The sequence below is a fragment of the Sorghum bicolor genome, chromosome 1 (genome assembly GCF_000003195.3).
Source record: "Sorghum bicolor cultivar BTx623 chromosome 1, Sorghum_bicolor_NCBIv3, whole genome shotgun sequence".
Classification (NCBI taxonomy): Eukaryota; Viridiplantae; Streptophyta; class Magnoliopsida; order Poales; family Poaceae; genus Sorghum; species Sorghum bicolor.
Window position 1 is genome coordinate 71,858,250 of NC_012870.2, and position 16,148 is coordinate 71,874,397.

At 46.9% G+C, this 16,148-nt stretch overlaps 3 protein-coding genes across 3 annotated transcripts; 1 reads left to right on the top strand and 2 right to left on the bottom strand.

The window, feature by feature from the left end:
• LOC8078863 (serine/threonine-protein kinase CDG1) lies at window positions 2,284–6,657 on the top strand. Its single transcript, XM_002465531.2, has 11 exons — window positions 2,284–3,505; window positions 3,630–3,709; window positions 3,827–3,945; window positions 4,052–4,167; window positions 4,260–4,739; window positions 4,829–5,077; window positions 5,322–5,482; window positions 5,565–5,644; window positions 5,754–5,907; window positions 6,010–6,159; window positions 6,237–6,657. The coding sequence occupies exons 1-11, from the start codon at window positions 3,355–3,357 to the stop codon at window positions 6,471–6,473; spliced, it is 1,977 nt and encodes a 658-aa protein (XP_002465576.1). The 5' UTR covers window positions 2,284–3,354; the 3' UTR covers window positions 6,474–6,657.
• On the bottom strand, window positions 6,701–9,765 carry LOC8056821. The gene is made up of 3 exons (XM_002468146.2): window positions 9,446–9,765; window positions 8,040–8,352; window positions 6,701–7,934 (listed from the first exon to the last, which is right to left on the bottom strand). Exons 1-3 carry the CDS (start codon window positions 9,530–9,532, stop codon window positions 6,982–6,984), a joined length of 1,353 nt encoding a protein of 450 aa, XP_002468191.1. The 5' UTR covers window positions 9,533–9,765; the 3' UTR covers window positions 6,701–6,981.
• Window positions 10,770–13,015, bottom strand: LOC8078864 (NHP2-like protein 1). The gene is made up of 5 exons (XM_002468147.2): window positions 12,842–13,015; window positions 12,556–12,689; window positions 12,357–12,460; window positions 11,253–11,384; window positions 10,770–11,125 (listed from the first exon to the last, which is right to left on the bottom strand). Exons 2-5 carry the CDS (start codon window positions 12,674–12,676, stop codon window positions 11,099–11,101), a joined length of 384 nt encoding a protein of 127 aa, XP_002468192.1. The 5' UTR covers window positions 12,677–12,689; window positions 12,842–13,015; the 3' UTR covers window positions 10,770–11,098.

Genomic DNA, 16,148 nt, shown 5'->3' on the forward strand with positions numbered 1-16,148 from the left:
GGGTCGGGCGAGTCGGAACTCGCGTCCGAGACCTTGGGGGGTCGGGCGAGTCGGAGCTCGCGTCCGAGGCCCTGAGGGGTCGGGCGAGTCGGAACTCGCGGCCGAGGCCTTGAGGGGTCGGGCGAGTCGGAACTCGCGGCCGAGGCCTTGAGGGGTCGGGCGAGTTGAATGAACTGGGGCCCGTACCCTGATGATTCTGGTTAGTATGTTTTTTTTGCGTTTTTTATTGCTCTGATTTGGGTATCCCTTATTATGGTACCCAACATATGCTTTGCAATGCTTATGATGACATGATCCAGTTTTAGTGTTCGTAACATCAGGGATGTTACAAAAAATGCATGAGTCCTCACTTTATTTTCTAATAAGACGCTATCATCAACATAATTAGTGGTGATTGGCTGATAAATGAAAGTATTTAATGCCAGATGGGTTTCTGTTCTAGAATGTATTATATTTGAGGACAAATCTTAAAGGCTAGAATGCTCTATATTACAGGACGGAGGGAGTGTGTTATGAATGAGATTATAATAGATTGTGGATTATAATAATCTAAATTGTTCGAATCCCTAAATTATAATGGGTGGATTAGTTATTAGTACAAATAACCATATAGTGTCATTGCAAACGTTGAGGGGTAATTTGATCCTTTTACCACCCATCATTTCCAATTAGCAAGTCTCAAGTGGATTACATGATTATTACAATCCGGTTCTTGAATTATAAAAGTCAACTACATACTAAAAAATCTCTTATATTTGGATCACTATTAGTTTATTTTAGCTGATTATGGTAATCTAACTGTGATCCAAATAAGGCCTAAAAGTGTTCTTTTAGACAGAAGGAGGTCATGGTACCGTTGTACTATTATTTAATTTTTTTGTGATTACTACCACTAATTAACTGTACATGGTTCTCAGTAATACTAGTAGTACTTAGGGCACCTCTGATCATAACTATCAGATTCCCACTGTTGGAGATGATTATGTGAACACCCTATAATACTAGGGAACAGGAAACAATAGGAAGAACTTACAATATGAAAGGTTTATGATACACTATTATTAGAGGAAAAAATGTAGATTTTTTAGTGAGAAGGGGATAAATATGTTTTAGAACTATCAATAAACTTCTTGCTACATTTCTCCATAACGTGCATGTAATCTACACCTTATTTAGTTATACCCAAAATCCAAAAACTTTTCAAGATTCTCTATCACATCGAATCTTGCGACACATGCACGGAGTATTAAATATAGATAAAAAATAATTAATTGCACAGTTAATCTGTAATTTGTAAGATGAATTTTTTGAGCCTTGTTAGTTTATATTTGGATAATATTTGTCAAATATAAACACAGTAAACAAACATTTTACCGAGAGAACTAAACAAGGCCCTAGTATTTAACTATATACGCAACATGCTATGTTCTATGTGCATCTTTTCTTTTGCGGACGTACAAGTAACTATATATAATTGATGTTCGCAAAATGAAAAGAAAGTACTCCAATTGATGATACCGTCATAAAAAAAACTGTCACAGAGTCGCCATCAACTTATGCCCTGTTTAGTTTTTTTAAAAAAAAATTTCATCCATCCCATCGAATCTTTGGACACATGCATAGAACATTAAATATAGATAAAAAAATAAACTAATTACACAGTTTGGTTGAAAATCGCGAGACGAATCTTTTAAGCCTAGTTAGTCCATGATTAGCCTTAAGTGCTACAGTAACCCACATATGCTAATGAGAGATTAATTATGCTTAATAGATTTGTCTTGCAGTTTCCTGACGAACTATGTAATTTGTTTTTTTATTAGTTTCTAAAAACACCTTCCGACGTCCTTCCGACATATTCGATGTGACACCTAAAATTTTTTCATCAACGATCTAAACGGGCCCTTAGATCGAATGAAACTAGGACTCCATTCATAGATGACTATCCTGCACCTGTCCCAGCGCGCGCATTGAATTCGTGATTCGATTGGCAGCACGCCATACAATTCAGAAAGTACAGTAACACACACTTTTTTTCCCCATTTGACCTTGAGAGAAACAGTTTACTATCTTTCGCACAGGCCACTACACTCCCCCCGTTTGAAATCGTGTAAAAGCCACGTGCCATCCTCATCGATCCCAACGAAGCATTTCCCTTTTACTTTGGCAGAGAGCACTCTCGACTTCTTCTTTTTACAATATGGGGCTATTTTCGTCCTTTTTGCGCCCTTTTGCGATGTGTACGGACCCATCGTAGCATGGACCCATCGGCGATGGCGCCCTGTCCTGCCTCTCCAATTGCTCCCTTTCCACCCCTTGCCTCTCCAACCTCCACCAAGGAATTCTTTGCCCAATGCGCTCATCGTCCCCGTCACCACCTCTCCCCACGCACCATCGCCGATCCTATTGCCCACATACCTCGCGTCATCTCCGCTCCGCCTCCTTCTCGCCGGCTTCCTGTGTGTCATCCTGTCGCTGTCACCGTCTCGTTGTTTGCTACCACCACTGCCGCACCGGCTGGCTGGCTGCGCTGAAACAGCAGCCGCGCTACGCTGACCGGCGAGGGCGGCCGGCAAGACTGGCCGTTCGTCCGGTCCTCCCCCTCCGGCCTCCGCGCAACGGCGCAAGGGACGCGACGGGGCCGGCCTCGGCCTCGGCCTCGGCCTCGTGCTTTTTGTGCGTGGTTGGAGTGGTTGAGCCGATGGCGACGAGCGATCCCGGGCGGCGGGCGTGGCGCCATGACGGCAACCATTTTAATACGCGCGCCCAGCAGCTGAAACCTGACAAGCTAACCAGATTTTAGGTGGTTACCCGTGTCGCCTCCCACCCCTCCCTCGCCCTTCGCCGCGACGCCTCCTTTTCCGCCCAGCGCCCAGGTCCGGTCCGGTCCGGCCCGGCCCCAGGATATAGTTCCCGCTCTCGTCGCTTGCGCTTGTTTCTTCCTCCTCGTCTCAGGCCTCCCCCGCCGCGCGCCCGCGCCTTTCGGTTCGGGTTCAGCGAATTCAGCCACAAAGCGAGTGGGTGGCCGGAGAGGCCCTGTACGTTACCCGGCCGGCAGCGAGTTCCTGGTAACGGAACTCGCTCGCGCGCTCGCTTTCCAGTTTCCTGTCCAGGCGACGACCGCCGCCCCGGCAGTTTTCTATTCCAGCGTCGCGGTTCCGGGTCAGACATTGGTTGCAGGCTCCAAGCCAGTTGCCCGGCGCCGGATCGTCTTGTGACAGCAGCAAGTCCACGGCGGCGGTTAGTGGTTGAGCAAACCAGTGGCCTGCCTTGGCTACTTACCAGCTTGCTTCGCCATGGACAACTTCGGTTCCTGCTGATCTCTGGAGTGGAGCTGCGAGCCGGCTCTCGGCCATCATGGCGGCGGACCACGGGGAGGGCGTCGGCCGGTGCATACTGGTGGGGCTGCACATGGACGCCGTCGGCAGGGACCTGCTCCGGTGGGCGCTCCACGAGGAGGCCAGGCGGGGCGACCGCATCGTCGCCGTGCACATTTACCGCAAGTCCGGTTGGTATCCGCCATGAACAAACTTGGCAGCTCGTTTATTTCAGTTCCAATCCCGGTGAAGTGGTTGGGAATTACTAGCGGTTTTTTCTTCTCTTGAATGACATTTTCTTGTTTCTCGTCGCAGACAAGACGAACACACTGAAGCTGATCAGGACGCTGGACGACTACCTGGCGGACTACGAGGCCCTCTGCAACCAGAAACAGGTGAGCAAGGATGGGCAGGAATGAGAGCAGTGGGCCGGTGGCGAGGCTGCTACGGGAGTTGTGTGCCATGTTGCTGCCGATTCAATTCACATGCCGCCATTGAATGGTCTGTGTCAGGTCGTTCTTGTCGGTCGGGTGACGCCGGGGAGCTCGATCCAGAAGGAGCTGGTGAAGGAGGCCAAGCTCTGCGCCGCCATGGTCGTGGTGCTTGGCGCCAATAAGAAGTACTCCTTCGGGTAAGCACGCTGCTGGCAGCAACCTTTGTATGATCTAACTGTTTGTTTCGTCACCATTCCTTAGCAGCTCCCCTTTTTTTTTTTCATTTTGGTTGTGGTTGCGCAGAGGGTCGTCCTGCCTGGCCAAGTACTGCGCCAAGAAGTTGCCGCCGACAACCACCGTCGTCGCCATCCAGGACGGCAAGGCCGTCTTCGTCCGGGAGGCGCCCAAGCCACCACTTGGTAATCAAGTGCCCCTTAATTAAGTGTGGTTATTAGTTATGGAGGCTTTGGTTAGCGAGTCGCTAATCGTTTGGTGGCGAGCTGGTGTGCAGGAGCAGAGCCGAAGCCGGTGCTCCGCACGGTGCTGCACCCGAGCGTGGGACTGGAGCCCAAGGTGATCATCCCGAACCCGAACCGGAGCGCGCGGTCCATGGACTTGGACGCCCGGAGCTGCGGCCACGGCGCCGCGGCCGCGCCGGCAACCAAGTCCTTCGACGACGCCACCAAAGGCGACGGCAGCGTGACGCTCGAGCAGAGGCTCGGGTGGCCGCTGCTCCGCCGCGCGCACGCCGCCGCCGCCGCAGCTGCCCCTGTACACACGCCCAGCGCCAAGAATCATGAGCCGCGGAAGCAGTCGGTGGTGCACTGGGTGATGAGCCTGCCCCGGCGGTCCGCGCCGTCGGAGTCCGCCGAGCCGCATGCCGGGGCGGGACTCGAGTCGGAGCTCAAGGCAATGCTTGGTGGCAGTGGCGCCCAGTGCCGGTGGTTCCGCTACGAGGAGCTCTACGACTCCACCAACCACTTCGCCGCAGGTTCTTTCACATCTCGCGCCTTTCAGGTTTCAGCTCACACGATTCATCGTCGTCACCAAGACACCAACCCAGTTCTTGGCTTGTCGCAGACAACCTGATTGGGAACGGAGGGAACAGCAGGGTGTACAGGGGCAGCCTCGCCTGCGGGCAGCACGTGGCGATCAAGCTGTCCAAGGCGTCGGCGCAGGCGTCCAAGGACTTCCTCCGGGAGGTGGACATCATCACCAAGCTGCAGCACCACCGGATCGTCCCCTTGATCGGCGTCTGCGTGGAAGGCCGCAACCTCATCTCCGTCTACAGCTACCTCCCCAGGGGCAGCCTCGAGGACAACCTACACGGTACCACCAGCACATGTCCGACAGTTACATCTTCAGTTGTGTTCATGTGAAGTCACCCCGAAACCCAATTCGCCTCAGTACGGTGGATTTGCTTCTAAGGAACCGGGAATTCTGCAGACAACGATTCGTACAAGAGACTAGTTTTTTCTCAGGAAACGGAAACGGGTCGCGTTCAGAACAGTTGAGAGGTGTGGGAGCAGTTGAGTTCTTCACTCTGACGTCTGATTGCTGCTGTGGTCTGCAGGAGAAAGGTCAAAGCCGGCGCTGTCATGGGAGAACCGGTACAAGGCGGCGTTGGGGATCGCGGAGGCCCTGAGCTACCTGCACTCCGGCAGCTCGCGGCCGGTGATCCACCGGGACGTCAAGTCGTCCAACATCCTCCTCGCGGAAGAGTTCGAGCCTCAGGTAGTTACGAACACTGACATGGATCCTAGTCGTAGCGAAGCTTTTCGTTTGGACTTGAACTCTGAACTCCCTGTTGCGGCAGCTATCCGATTTTGGGCTGGCCATCTGGGCGCCGACGAACCCGACCTCCCTGACGCACAGCGACGTCGTTGGCACATTCGGGTACCGTCTCTTCCTCCAAGCCTGTTCCTCGGCGGCGTTGTATTGTACCCGGTGTTCTGTGGTTCGTCCACACAAATTGATGTTTTCTTTTTATTACTGTGCGATGCAGGTACCTGGCGCCGGAGTACTTCATGTACGGGAAGGTGACCGACAGGGTGGACGTGTACGCGTTCGGCGTCGTCCTGCTGGAGCTCCTGTCCGGCCGGAAGCCCATCAGCAGCGACGGGTCGTCACCCAAGGGCCAAGAGAGTCTCGTCATGTGGGTAAGAGCGCAATCCTATGCTACCGATCAACCATCTCATGTCTAGTTAAGTGGTAATTCAGCACGCAGAGGACAGAGTAACAAATTGTCTTTGGCGTGACAGGCAACTCCGGTGCTTAGCAGCGGCGACATCTCTGACCTACTGGACCCGAGGCTGGACGTGAAGCACGACGAGGTGGAGGTGAGGCGGATGGCCTCTGCGGCGTCGCTCTGCCTCCGGAGGTCGGCTCGACTCAGGCCGCCGATATCGCAGGTCAGCCAGCCTCCAACCAGCTTTAGCTCGTGCAATTTGCATTTCACTGACCAGTCTTTTTTTTTTGTGCCGTGCAGATACTGAGCATACTACGAGGAGAAAGCACGGCGAGCATCGCCGACCAGGACGCAACGGAGCCGGACTGCCTAGACGACGAGGCTTACCCGGCGGCGAACGTGAGGTCACACCTGGACCTCGCGCTTCTTGACGTGGAAGACTCCGAGTCAATCTCTAGCACGGAGCACAGCAGCGGCCTCAGCCCGTTGGAAGAGTACCTGCGAGAACGTTGGAGCCGATCGTCCAGCTTCGACTGATTCAAGCCTGCGATTTTGTGGTCATGTATTTTCCAATTTTTTTACCTTCACCTCTTCACCCACCCCGGTACTACACATGTTTGTTGTATGGTTTGATTACCGGGACCGTGTGTACAGTTTACAATCAAAAATCACCAGAGCCACATTTTCGGCGACAAATGGCTTCCTGACAAGATTTCGACAAGTCAACGGGTACTATCAGTAAATCTTAAGAGACCAGTTGTCAGTTGCTGCAATTAATCCATTCATATATACAAATAAAAGAGATTAAGGATAGAACAAATACTGCGTGTCATACAACAGTAACAGTTAAGCTTTTGCAGTTCAACTGCTTACATAAACGTGCGAAATAATTAACGAACATTACAAGTTTTGCCAGAACTCTATTGGCCTCAAACAAACACGATTGGAACAAAGCTGGAAAACTGCGGCAGGGAACCATTATCTCCCACATCCACACAGCTCTCTCCCAACATCTCATCTAATTCTCATCTACCTCGACAGATGTTTAAAATGGTACGACATATGGCAGCTGGTACATATGAAGGTCCGGCAGAAAAGTGGCCCTGGGTTGCAAAGAAGGCTGCTGCTGCACCATTGGATGGATCGGCCCTACACCACCAGTTGATTTGCATTGAGCCATGCTAGCATCAGAGTTCCTTGTACTGCTCAACAGCCAATCTTGATCACCAAGATCTGAACCTTCATTCTCTAGCGATATCGGATTCCAGGTAACAAACAGATCTCTGAACTTCTTTTCTTTCTTCTCAGCTTTGCGGATTTTCTTCCGATCTGACCGGGAGAGCTTAGTATCCTGCACTTGAACTGTTTCTGCACTTCTACCAGAGAAGCAAGGCTCTTCTTTTGGCAAAGAGGTGATGAGATCCTGCTGCTTGAGAACAGTCAAGTCCTTGGGTTTTTGCAGAACAGGAGGCTGCGGGGCGTCTGGTAGGCAAACAGCAGATCTCGTTTCTTTCTGTAACACCTTCGCTAACTGAGGATCAACTTTCTGTGACACCATGGAAGCTGGACGCTGAACTCCCTGTGACACCATCTTAACAGGTGGAGGATCAAATCTTCCCATCACTCCAGCAGGTGAAGACGCCACACTTCCCGAAAACTTTGGAGGTAGGTCAGATCTTCCAACTGGCGCCTTAACAGACAACGGGGGATGAACCGGATGTGTGACCTTCGCTGCAGGCTGGGGAACAACTCTCTGCATGGTCTTTGCCAGACTTTCTGTAATAATACATTTTTGTACTGCTTGGGAGTCACCAGTTACCCTCTGCTGAGCAGATGTAGATCTCACATTCACCTTATGATGGATAGAATTTTGCTTGCCCAACAGGGACGAGCCTGATCCCATTTGTCGGACCAATGGCTGCTCAGGAACCATTGGTTTCTCCGAAAGAGCTGATTGGGAATCTTGATTACTTTTAATCTTGATGCGAAGGATGTTCCCTGTAAAATGACAAGTAAAGATGAATAAAATCCTGAAACAACAGATTGATTTTTTTCCAATAAAAAATGGAAATCAAAATAACAAAAACAAGAGAATAGTCTCACCATTCTTAGCTTGGCTAGGACTGGGCAGGACAACCTTTCGCCTCTTGCTGCTGTCCTGTGAACTCTCAGGAGAGTCGCGGATCGTCTGTACAAAACAAGGAGCTCCATGCTCTTCTGAGAGTCCACTCTTCTCCAACTGCTCAACTGATTCTTTGGATTCCCTTTTGGGATCCTGCCCAACTTTGATGACATCTTCAAGCTTTCTCTTCTTATGGCTGTGCTTTGAATGTTTAGACGTCTCACCCTTCTGGGGAGCTTTCTTGTCACTCCTTTTCTCTTTCTTCTTTTCGGCCTTTTCCCTTTCTTTCTGGAGCTTCAGCCACCAGAGCAATCGTCAGTTCTGATTTAGAACGGACGACGGGAATGCAATGCAGCATTTTGACAATATCATGTATTATGATATTTACAAGGACACAAGAAATGAATGTAGCATTTGCATACAGTTCAGACAGTAATGCTTCACAAAGATTTTTCAATTATCACCGACTCATAATTACACAGTTAGCAACAGAATTATATTCGTTTACAAGCATGTCGACCACATTACTCAGTTAAGACCTGCAACACTGCACACTCCACAGAACAAAAAAAACTAACAATGAACACAATAAATGGTGTTAATTGCTATTGACATACAAGACCAAAATAATTCTGAACTCCTTTGGTCTACAGAACAGTGATTTTTCCACATATTACATAAGAAAAATAAGAAAACACAAATACATGTACTGACCCACATGAGAAAAAAAAAGAGAACACTAAAAACAGTAGGAAAAAAGAAATGCAATTCCCAATTCAAATCAATTTAGCTTTGCTACAAAAGAGCATTGAATGCTGATGCTACAAATGCCAGCTCACCCTTGTTACACAAGCTTAGGCAAAATACATATACTGTACTAAATTCAGTTAAATATGAATTGGCACTCGAGACACTATTTCAAAGAGAATTTTGGGCAACACAAATTTTTGGTCAGTCTCGGATGCACTCGATGGCAAATATTCTAATCATCGAACAACAATAGACGAACAACTAATTTGGGCTTCATAATCTGTCAGGATCTCTGCTCACGCCCACATAATCTTTGGGCGATTAAATGTGTAAATCCAACAGTGTTGAATCGAATTTGTTGTTCTAGCATTCTTTCGATAACCATGCAACCAATATTCGCAAATCGGACCCAACCAATCTCGACTAGCGGCCATCCCAACTTAAATTTTCAATCGATCTGAAAGACCTCGTAGCTAAGCTACACAGGATTCAGGTACTTCCCTCCGCCGCAAGGGTTAGCTTTCCCGGCACGTGCGATACCCACATCACACACGCACAACACACAGATCCGAGCAAAACCAACAGGAAGAACAAACGATCCGGCACGTGCGTGTGTAAATCCGATGGTTCAACAAACCTTAGCGGTCGACTCCGCCTCGGCCACGGCCACGGCCACTGGGTTTCGCACGTACCCCGGCGGCGGGTAGGGGAAGCACCTCGACATGGTCGACGGTCGACCGCGCTCTACCCCGCCGAGGGATCACAAGGATTGGCGGCAAAGCCGGCCTAATCAACCGCGAATCGCTCGAAATCGATCGATTCGCGGCAAGGAACCCACCGGAAATTTTCGGGCGCGGCGGGATTTGGTTTTTGGCGTGGCGGCTAGGGTTTCGCTACGGGGAGGGGAAAAATTTTCTAGGGCTGCGGCAGGAGAAGGAAGCGAGAGAGTCTCTTCCAGGGGATGGGGGTAAGCCGCTATTTAAAGCCGAGGGCGAGGAGGCCGAGTCGTGCGGGGAACTAGCGCGTCCGTCTCGGTTACGTGTTAGTTTCCGGAACGGAGTCGCTGACAGCTTGGCACAGGCCCGTGGTGGGCCGCTATGTCAGTGGAACAAATCTAGGTGCGGGTGCTGTGGATGGCGATGCGCTGCATCTCCGCGTCACGGGCGGAGCTACAGGTTAACAGCGTGTGGGTCCCGCTTGCAGGCGGAGCCGGGGTTGAGTATTCCCGCGGCGCACGAAACGTGTATGCGGGCCCACGGCGCGGAACCGACCTAGAAGCGTCGGCAACCCGCAATCACGGGCCGGCACGTGGGTCGCGTTGCCACTTGCCAGCCAAGCCCGGGGTGAGGCGCGTCCGCCGCGACGATTTGCGGTGCGGAAGGAACCACATCGCGATTCTCGCTTTGGCGGCGCAGTAACACGCGAGAGCCATACAAAACTCGGGGAATTTGTCATGCGAGTGTGGGACGGTGACAGCGCTAAAAATTGCAAGGCCTGTGCTCCAACGACTCAGGGCCTGCAGCCGAACAGGGTGTCAAACTCGCAAGCCAATTTGAAACCCTCATTATCGTCAAAATTTCTCAAGTTCAACCGAGTTAAAAATACTTCGCAGACCAATTTGAAAACCTCAATTAAAAATTTCTCTATCACACTAAAGTTCGACCGATTTATATAAAACTACTACTGTAGAACATTAGATCAGTCTCAATAGACCTAGATATATAGTAGAAATAGAGATGATACAAATATCATGTTATGAAATAAGTTTCATATATAAAAATAAAACTTATCTAAACTATTTGTACCACATGAAAGTCCTACAAATTGAGACATAAAACCCCACTGAAATTGGACTTGGACCCTTAGAGGTCATGCAGCATAAAAAACGATTTAGGCAGCCATCATTTTAACAGCAAAAATCCAAGTAACAAGGAAAATCAATTAATACAGCATTGGCAGCACAACTAGATAAATGCAAGGAACTATGCCCAAATAAGGAGTCACATAGAAGTTGCAACCACCCAATCGATCCAATTCTCAAACCCGTTGTAATCAATCGTTACAGTAATGGTTGGAATCTCAACAGATACCAAGCCACCAGGATGCACAGGCATCTTTGAGAATACATGAGTCACAAATATAAGACACAACACAATTCGATTATGATCCACATAACAGTGTTCAAACATACTTTGGAAAGTGTAAAATCTAGTAAACAAGACACCATCACCAGTCCAAGCCTCTGAAAAATGTGTCCCCGAGGCCCATCACACTGAAAGGTCTCAGTAAATCAGATGAGAAGCTTCTCAATAGAGTCCTGCAATTCATTAAATATGATTAATCTACAAGAACACGATAACAAATATTACAGAATCAAGATATGCACAAATATATAGAAGATAAAATATCCAGTATCAACAACTAATATGACAGAATATAAGTACCTTGAGGCCCTGTATCTGTAGTTTCAGCTGGCTACCCTCATTGCTGGTCACTGAGCAAGCAATGACCGGTCTTGTCACACCACAAGCACGGCCAAGAGCTTGTTTCGATGGAACAAATACATATGGCACGTTCTGCACATAACATAGGGAAAATTTATTAGCCAATGGTGAATGGTTTTTTATTTTGGATAAGGTCCAGTGGTGAATGTTGCAATATTCATTAAGTATGCTAACAGGACTGCACTGCCAGGCTGAATTGAATTATCATTAGATGTCCGTTACTCAACAGAATCCTGCTAGCACTAAATTTGTAAGAAAATGGTGAATGTTGTCATATTCATTTAGAAGTCTCTTAACAGAAGTGATGTATACAGGTAGTTCATGTCATCAACCAAGCAGGATAGAAGGGAGCACGAAGAAGCATGTAGAACTAACTAAAAACGCAAGCTTTATCAGCTAGCAGGACTGTACTGCCTGGCTGAATTATCACTACATGTCCGTTGCTTAACGAATAAAACCTGCTAGCATTAAATTTATAAGAAAATCCAACTCCTGGCACTGAGGGCCACATCAATTCATAACCCCCTCCATTTTTTTAAAAAAAAGGCATGTTTCATTTTGTTATGGCAGAATTTAACCAGTAATTATTCTATAATTATATTGTTGTGTTATCAAAAAGTATAGTCATAAAAGAAAAAGGTTTTGAATACAGATCGAATGATACCAACCTCACGGCACAAAAATTACATACTAATAGGAAAAATGTTGGTTGAGGGCGACACAAAATTGAGTATTATGTTTTCAAACACAGGGGGTACCATTTACAGATAATTAACTAAGAAACACAGTTGAAGCAATTACTTTTTGGACAGAGTAACACACACTGAGCATCTGACAACAATTTTGCAAGCATCCATGATATCTAGCATCAAAGGATTGGCTTCAATGCAATCAAAGCCAATAAAGAAATCCTCTACAGCTTAAGCAGTTAACAAAGGACCGTTCATTCTCACTCACAATACAAGAAAGGGCAAAAACAATAATCACACAGCACTAGTATAAGCGAAACAAAACAAAAGGGAAAAGGGAAAAAAAAAACGGTACCTTATCCTCAGCTAGCAAGGGGAGGTGGAGCAGGATCTCGAGAGGCTCCGTATCCGCCGCCATCACTACGAACTCCGATATCCCCCTGTTCAGGGTCTTCGTCGCTGCGCGCAAACAGAAAAGACACAAATTGAATAAGAAAGCCCCAGAATTAACAGAGTACAGGCCAGGAAACGTGCACAAGGGATTGGTCCGGTACCTTCGTTAGCTCCCTTCTTGAGCTGCTTGTAGTTGGCGGCCTGCTGGATGATATCGAGGATACCCATCGTCAGCTGCGCATCAGCCAGCGGGTACGCCTTCGGGTTCACCACGGACTCCATCGCAGCGGCGGATCTAGTAAAGGGACACGGGTGTACACATGTACACCAGACAGTTTTTTGCAAAGAGTTAGAATTTAAGTAGGCATCAAATACCCAAATAGCTTGAGGTGAGTTTGAAAACTCGGTTTCGCACAGCAGACAGGGAAGAGAAGGGGGTGGGAATACCTGGTGGGCGTTCTTCTCCGGCGAAGATATCGGCGAAGGGCGGCGGCGGCGGTAGCCCAGCAGGGTTATGAGGCCCGGGCTTGGTGGCGGTGGCGTACTAGCGTTGTCGCGGGCAGAGGCTGGAGTGTCGTGTGGTGGAGCCGAGAGGAGAGGCCGAGGCTGGTGGCGGTTAGGGTTACCTCGCAGTATGTATATATATATATACGGCTGGTTTAGTTGGGCCTTGTCTTTCCAAACTGAGACGGGCCTGTACGCATGTGCAGCGGCCTAGCGGCGACCGGCGAACGGGGAAATGAGAAAACCATCCTATCTCAGTCTCAGCTATTGTCACGGCTATTGGGAGTATGAATCATGCAGAAATTTTACAAGTTTAGAACATAGAGTTGACAAATTGTGCAGGAATTTTACAAAGTTAGTTCAGTTTTATAAAAAGAATATAGAAACAAAAAATTGTGTTCTAAACATGCCGTCGGTGTATTAGAGCCGAAAAAACATAGTAACAGAGAAATTCCCCCTTAGTATCAGAATCGGGCCTTATTTAGTTCACCCCGAAATTCAAAAACTTTTCAAGATTCTCTATCACATCGAATCTTGTGGCACATGTATGAAGCACTAAATATAGACGAAAACAAAAACTAATTACACAGTTTATTTGTAAATCACAAGATGAATCTTTTGAGCCTAGTTACTCTATGATTGGTTAATGTTTGTCATAAAAACGAAAATGCTACGGTACCAAAATGCGAAATCTTTTCGGAACTGAACAAGGCCTCGGTTGGAGACTTGGAGCGCCACCCAAGTTTACATTTTCTTGATCTCTGCTATTCTCTAATTTATTTCCATTGCACAATAAGGCCTTGTTTAGTTCCAAAAAAAATTACAAAATTTTTCAGATTCCCTGTCAGATCGAATCTTTAGACGTATGCATGAAATATTAAATATAGATGAAAATAAAAACTAATTGCACAGTTTGGTCGAAATTGACGAGACGAATCTTTTGAGCCTAGTTAGTCCATGATTGGACAATTTTTTTCAAATACAAACGAAAGTGTTACAGTGTCGATTTTGCAAAAAAATTTGGAACTAAACAAGGCCTAAAAGCGTAAACTGCCCTAAGCGAGGGTGCTTATGCTCTGTTTGGCAGAGTTTTAGGTGCTCCAGATAAAGAAACAACTCTACATCAATTTTTTTTACTCACAAACACCTCAGTTTCATGGGATTCAATTTCACCAAAACTCTAGATCTGAGGTCAGATCCATGGATTTGTTCGAGCATCTCACGAGGTGCTTCAAAAACTCGTGGTTTTCTCGAGTTGGACAAAAATTAACCACCATGACATTGACTACGCAAAGAAAATAATAATTCATTCCTCTTTCTTTTTTCTTTAACGTCACCCTTATGCTTGCCCAGTCAGCCATGGCACAGGTTGCGGCGACCATAGCCCTACTCGAGGTATGCTGACAGCCCTGATGGGCATATTAGGACATGTTTAGCACAGCTTAACTTTCCTATTGAACTTGGTTTTTTTTTGAAAAAACAACTTCACAAGTAGCTTTTCTATGAAGCTAAGAGCATTTCTAAGAATTTAGTATAATTTACTTGCTAAACTAACAAATCTAGCAAGTTAATAAAAAAATAGCAATATTAAATTTTACCTTTCTCCAACAGTTTTGTATTGTTTAGATACAAAACCTTTTTGGATTTTAACACTGTAGCACTTTCGTTTTTATTTGACAAACATTATCCAATCATGGAGCAACTAGGTTTAAAAGATTCGTCTCGTGATTTACAAGTAAACTGTGCAATTAGTTATATTTTTATCTACATTTAATATTACATACATGTGCCGCAAGATTCGATATGACGGAGAATCTTGTAAAGTTTTGGATTTTTGGGTGTATCTAAATAAGACCTAACTTGCTAAAAGCTAAAGTGGGGCCACCGTGCCTGCAGGTGTTCCCTGCATCCGGCAACAGCAACCATTGCCAACACCTAGCTGACATGGGGTGCCTCTGCTTAGCAGCCAAGTTCCCGGAACATAGGGTACGTGGTACGCGGTACGACATTCTCATAAACTATGGAACGTAGGGGGTATATAGCTTCGTCTCGTTCCTTTAAGTTGCGGAACGCGTTCCACTTTCTAAAGGAACGTGTTTGGGACGTAGTGGTTGGCTCAGGTAGTTTTACGTGTTGTTTTGAACCAAATGAGTTCGATTCCTAGCGTGATATAGTTTACTATTGTATTTTTGTTTCATTTATGGCTGTCCAACTCCAACCTTAAGGCTCATTACAGGTATAGGCCAATGAGTCAATCACCATCTAGATTTTTCGCCAACCGCTCACGGACGGGCATGACGCAGTATGCACACACACCACGAAGTTCCATAGTCACTTGGGACTGACGTTCCTATGATTGCTCCTATATATGATTCGTGTTTCACTGTATTTGGGAACGATGTTCTATGATGTTCCCGTTCTACGTTTCAGGACGAAGTTCCCGAAACAGGGAACGTGTCCATGTTCCCGTACCCCCGGCTGCTAAGTGCCTCTGCAGCATGGTGCGCTGCAAGGATCAGCAAGTGTGTAGGGCGCACGAGGCTTTGCACAGGTGCCGAGTAGCGGCGATCGAAAGCGTTACCATGCACGGCAGATGGAAACTACTTGCGTCAACAAATATCTCATGCCAAAAAAACACACGCATCCATAAAAACCGTTCGACGGGGAAAGGATAGGGAGCTCCCTCAACTAGAAAAATTTATGAGTTAAAGGAGAAATTTTGACAACTTTTTATTTTTAAGAAGTTTTTTTACCAAACTATTGGAAGAGGTTTTATTTTAGAAAGGTGCTGGGATGCTCTAAGCTGTTTTTTTTTAAATTCACGGTAAAGAGCTAGAATAAGCTATTATTTTTAGTTTTATCTCAACTTATATCTCTGTGAGAGTTGGGCTGTGTTTAGTTTCCGAACAAAAAAAAATCCGTGACACTGTAGCACTTTCGTTTGTTTGTGGCAAATATTGTACAATCATGGATTAAGTGGGCTCAAAAGATTCGTCTCGTAAATTTCGACCAAACTGTGTAATTAGTTTTTATTTTCATCTATATTTAATACTTCATGCATGTGTCTAAAGATTCGATGTGATAGGGAATCTTGAAAAATTTTGGGTGGAAGTAAACAAGGCCTTAGAGAAAATCAAATCACCCATGAAACTGTTTTGGAAACGAGTGCTTGGCAGCACAGCAGAGAGAGAGAGAGAGAGAGAGAGAGAGAGAGAGAGAAGTGAGCCACAACAGGCCCTTAGATGTAATC

What these genes read in the sequence shown, in the direction of transcription:
- LOC8078863 (XM_002465531.2), top strand. Translation starts at nt 3,355, where the DNA reads ATGGCGGCGGACCACGGGGAGGGCGTCGGCCGGTGCATACTGGTGGGG. An exon ending in CCTCGAGGACAACCTACACG is followed by an intron (nt 5,078 to 5,321) that starts GTACCACCAGCA and finishes TGTGGTCTGCAG; the next exon opens with GAGAAAGGTCAAAGCCGGCG. An exon ending in CGGAAGAGTTCGAGCCTCAG is followed by an intron (nt 5,483 to 5,564) that starts GTAGTTACGAAC and finishes CTGTTGCGGCAG; the next exon opens with CTATCCGATTTTGGGCTGGC.
- LOC8056821 (XM_002468146.2), bottom strand. Translation starts at nt 9,532, where the DNA reads ATGTCGAGGTGCTTCCCCTACCCGCCGCCGGGGTACGTGCGAAACCCA. An exon ending in AGGCGGAGTCGACCGCTAAG is followed by an intron (nt 8,353 to 9,445) that starts GTTTGTTGAACC and finishes TGGTGGCTGAAG; the next exon opens with CTCCAGAAAGAAAGGGAAAA. An exon ending in TCCTAGCCAAGCTAAGAATG is followed by an intron (nt 7,935 to 8,039) that starts GTGAGACTATTC and finishes GTCATTTTACAG; the next exon opens with GGAACATCCTTCGCATCAAG.
- LOC8078864 (XM_002468147.2), bottom strand. Translation starts at nt 12,676, where the DNA reads ATGGAGTCCGTGGTGAACCCGAAGGCGTACCCGCTGGCTGATGCGCAG. An exon ending in CAAGAAGGGAGCTAACGAAG is followed by an intron (nt 12,461 to 12,555) that starts GTACCGGACCAA and finishes GTTTGCGCGCAG; the next exon opens with CGACGAAGACCCTGAACAGG. An exon ending in TACAGATACAGGGCCTCAAG is followed by an intron (nt 11,126 to 11,252) that starts GTACTTATATTC and finishes AATGAATTGCAG; the next exon opens with GACTCTATTGAGAAGCTTCT.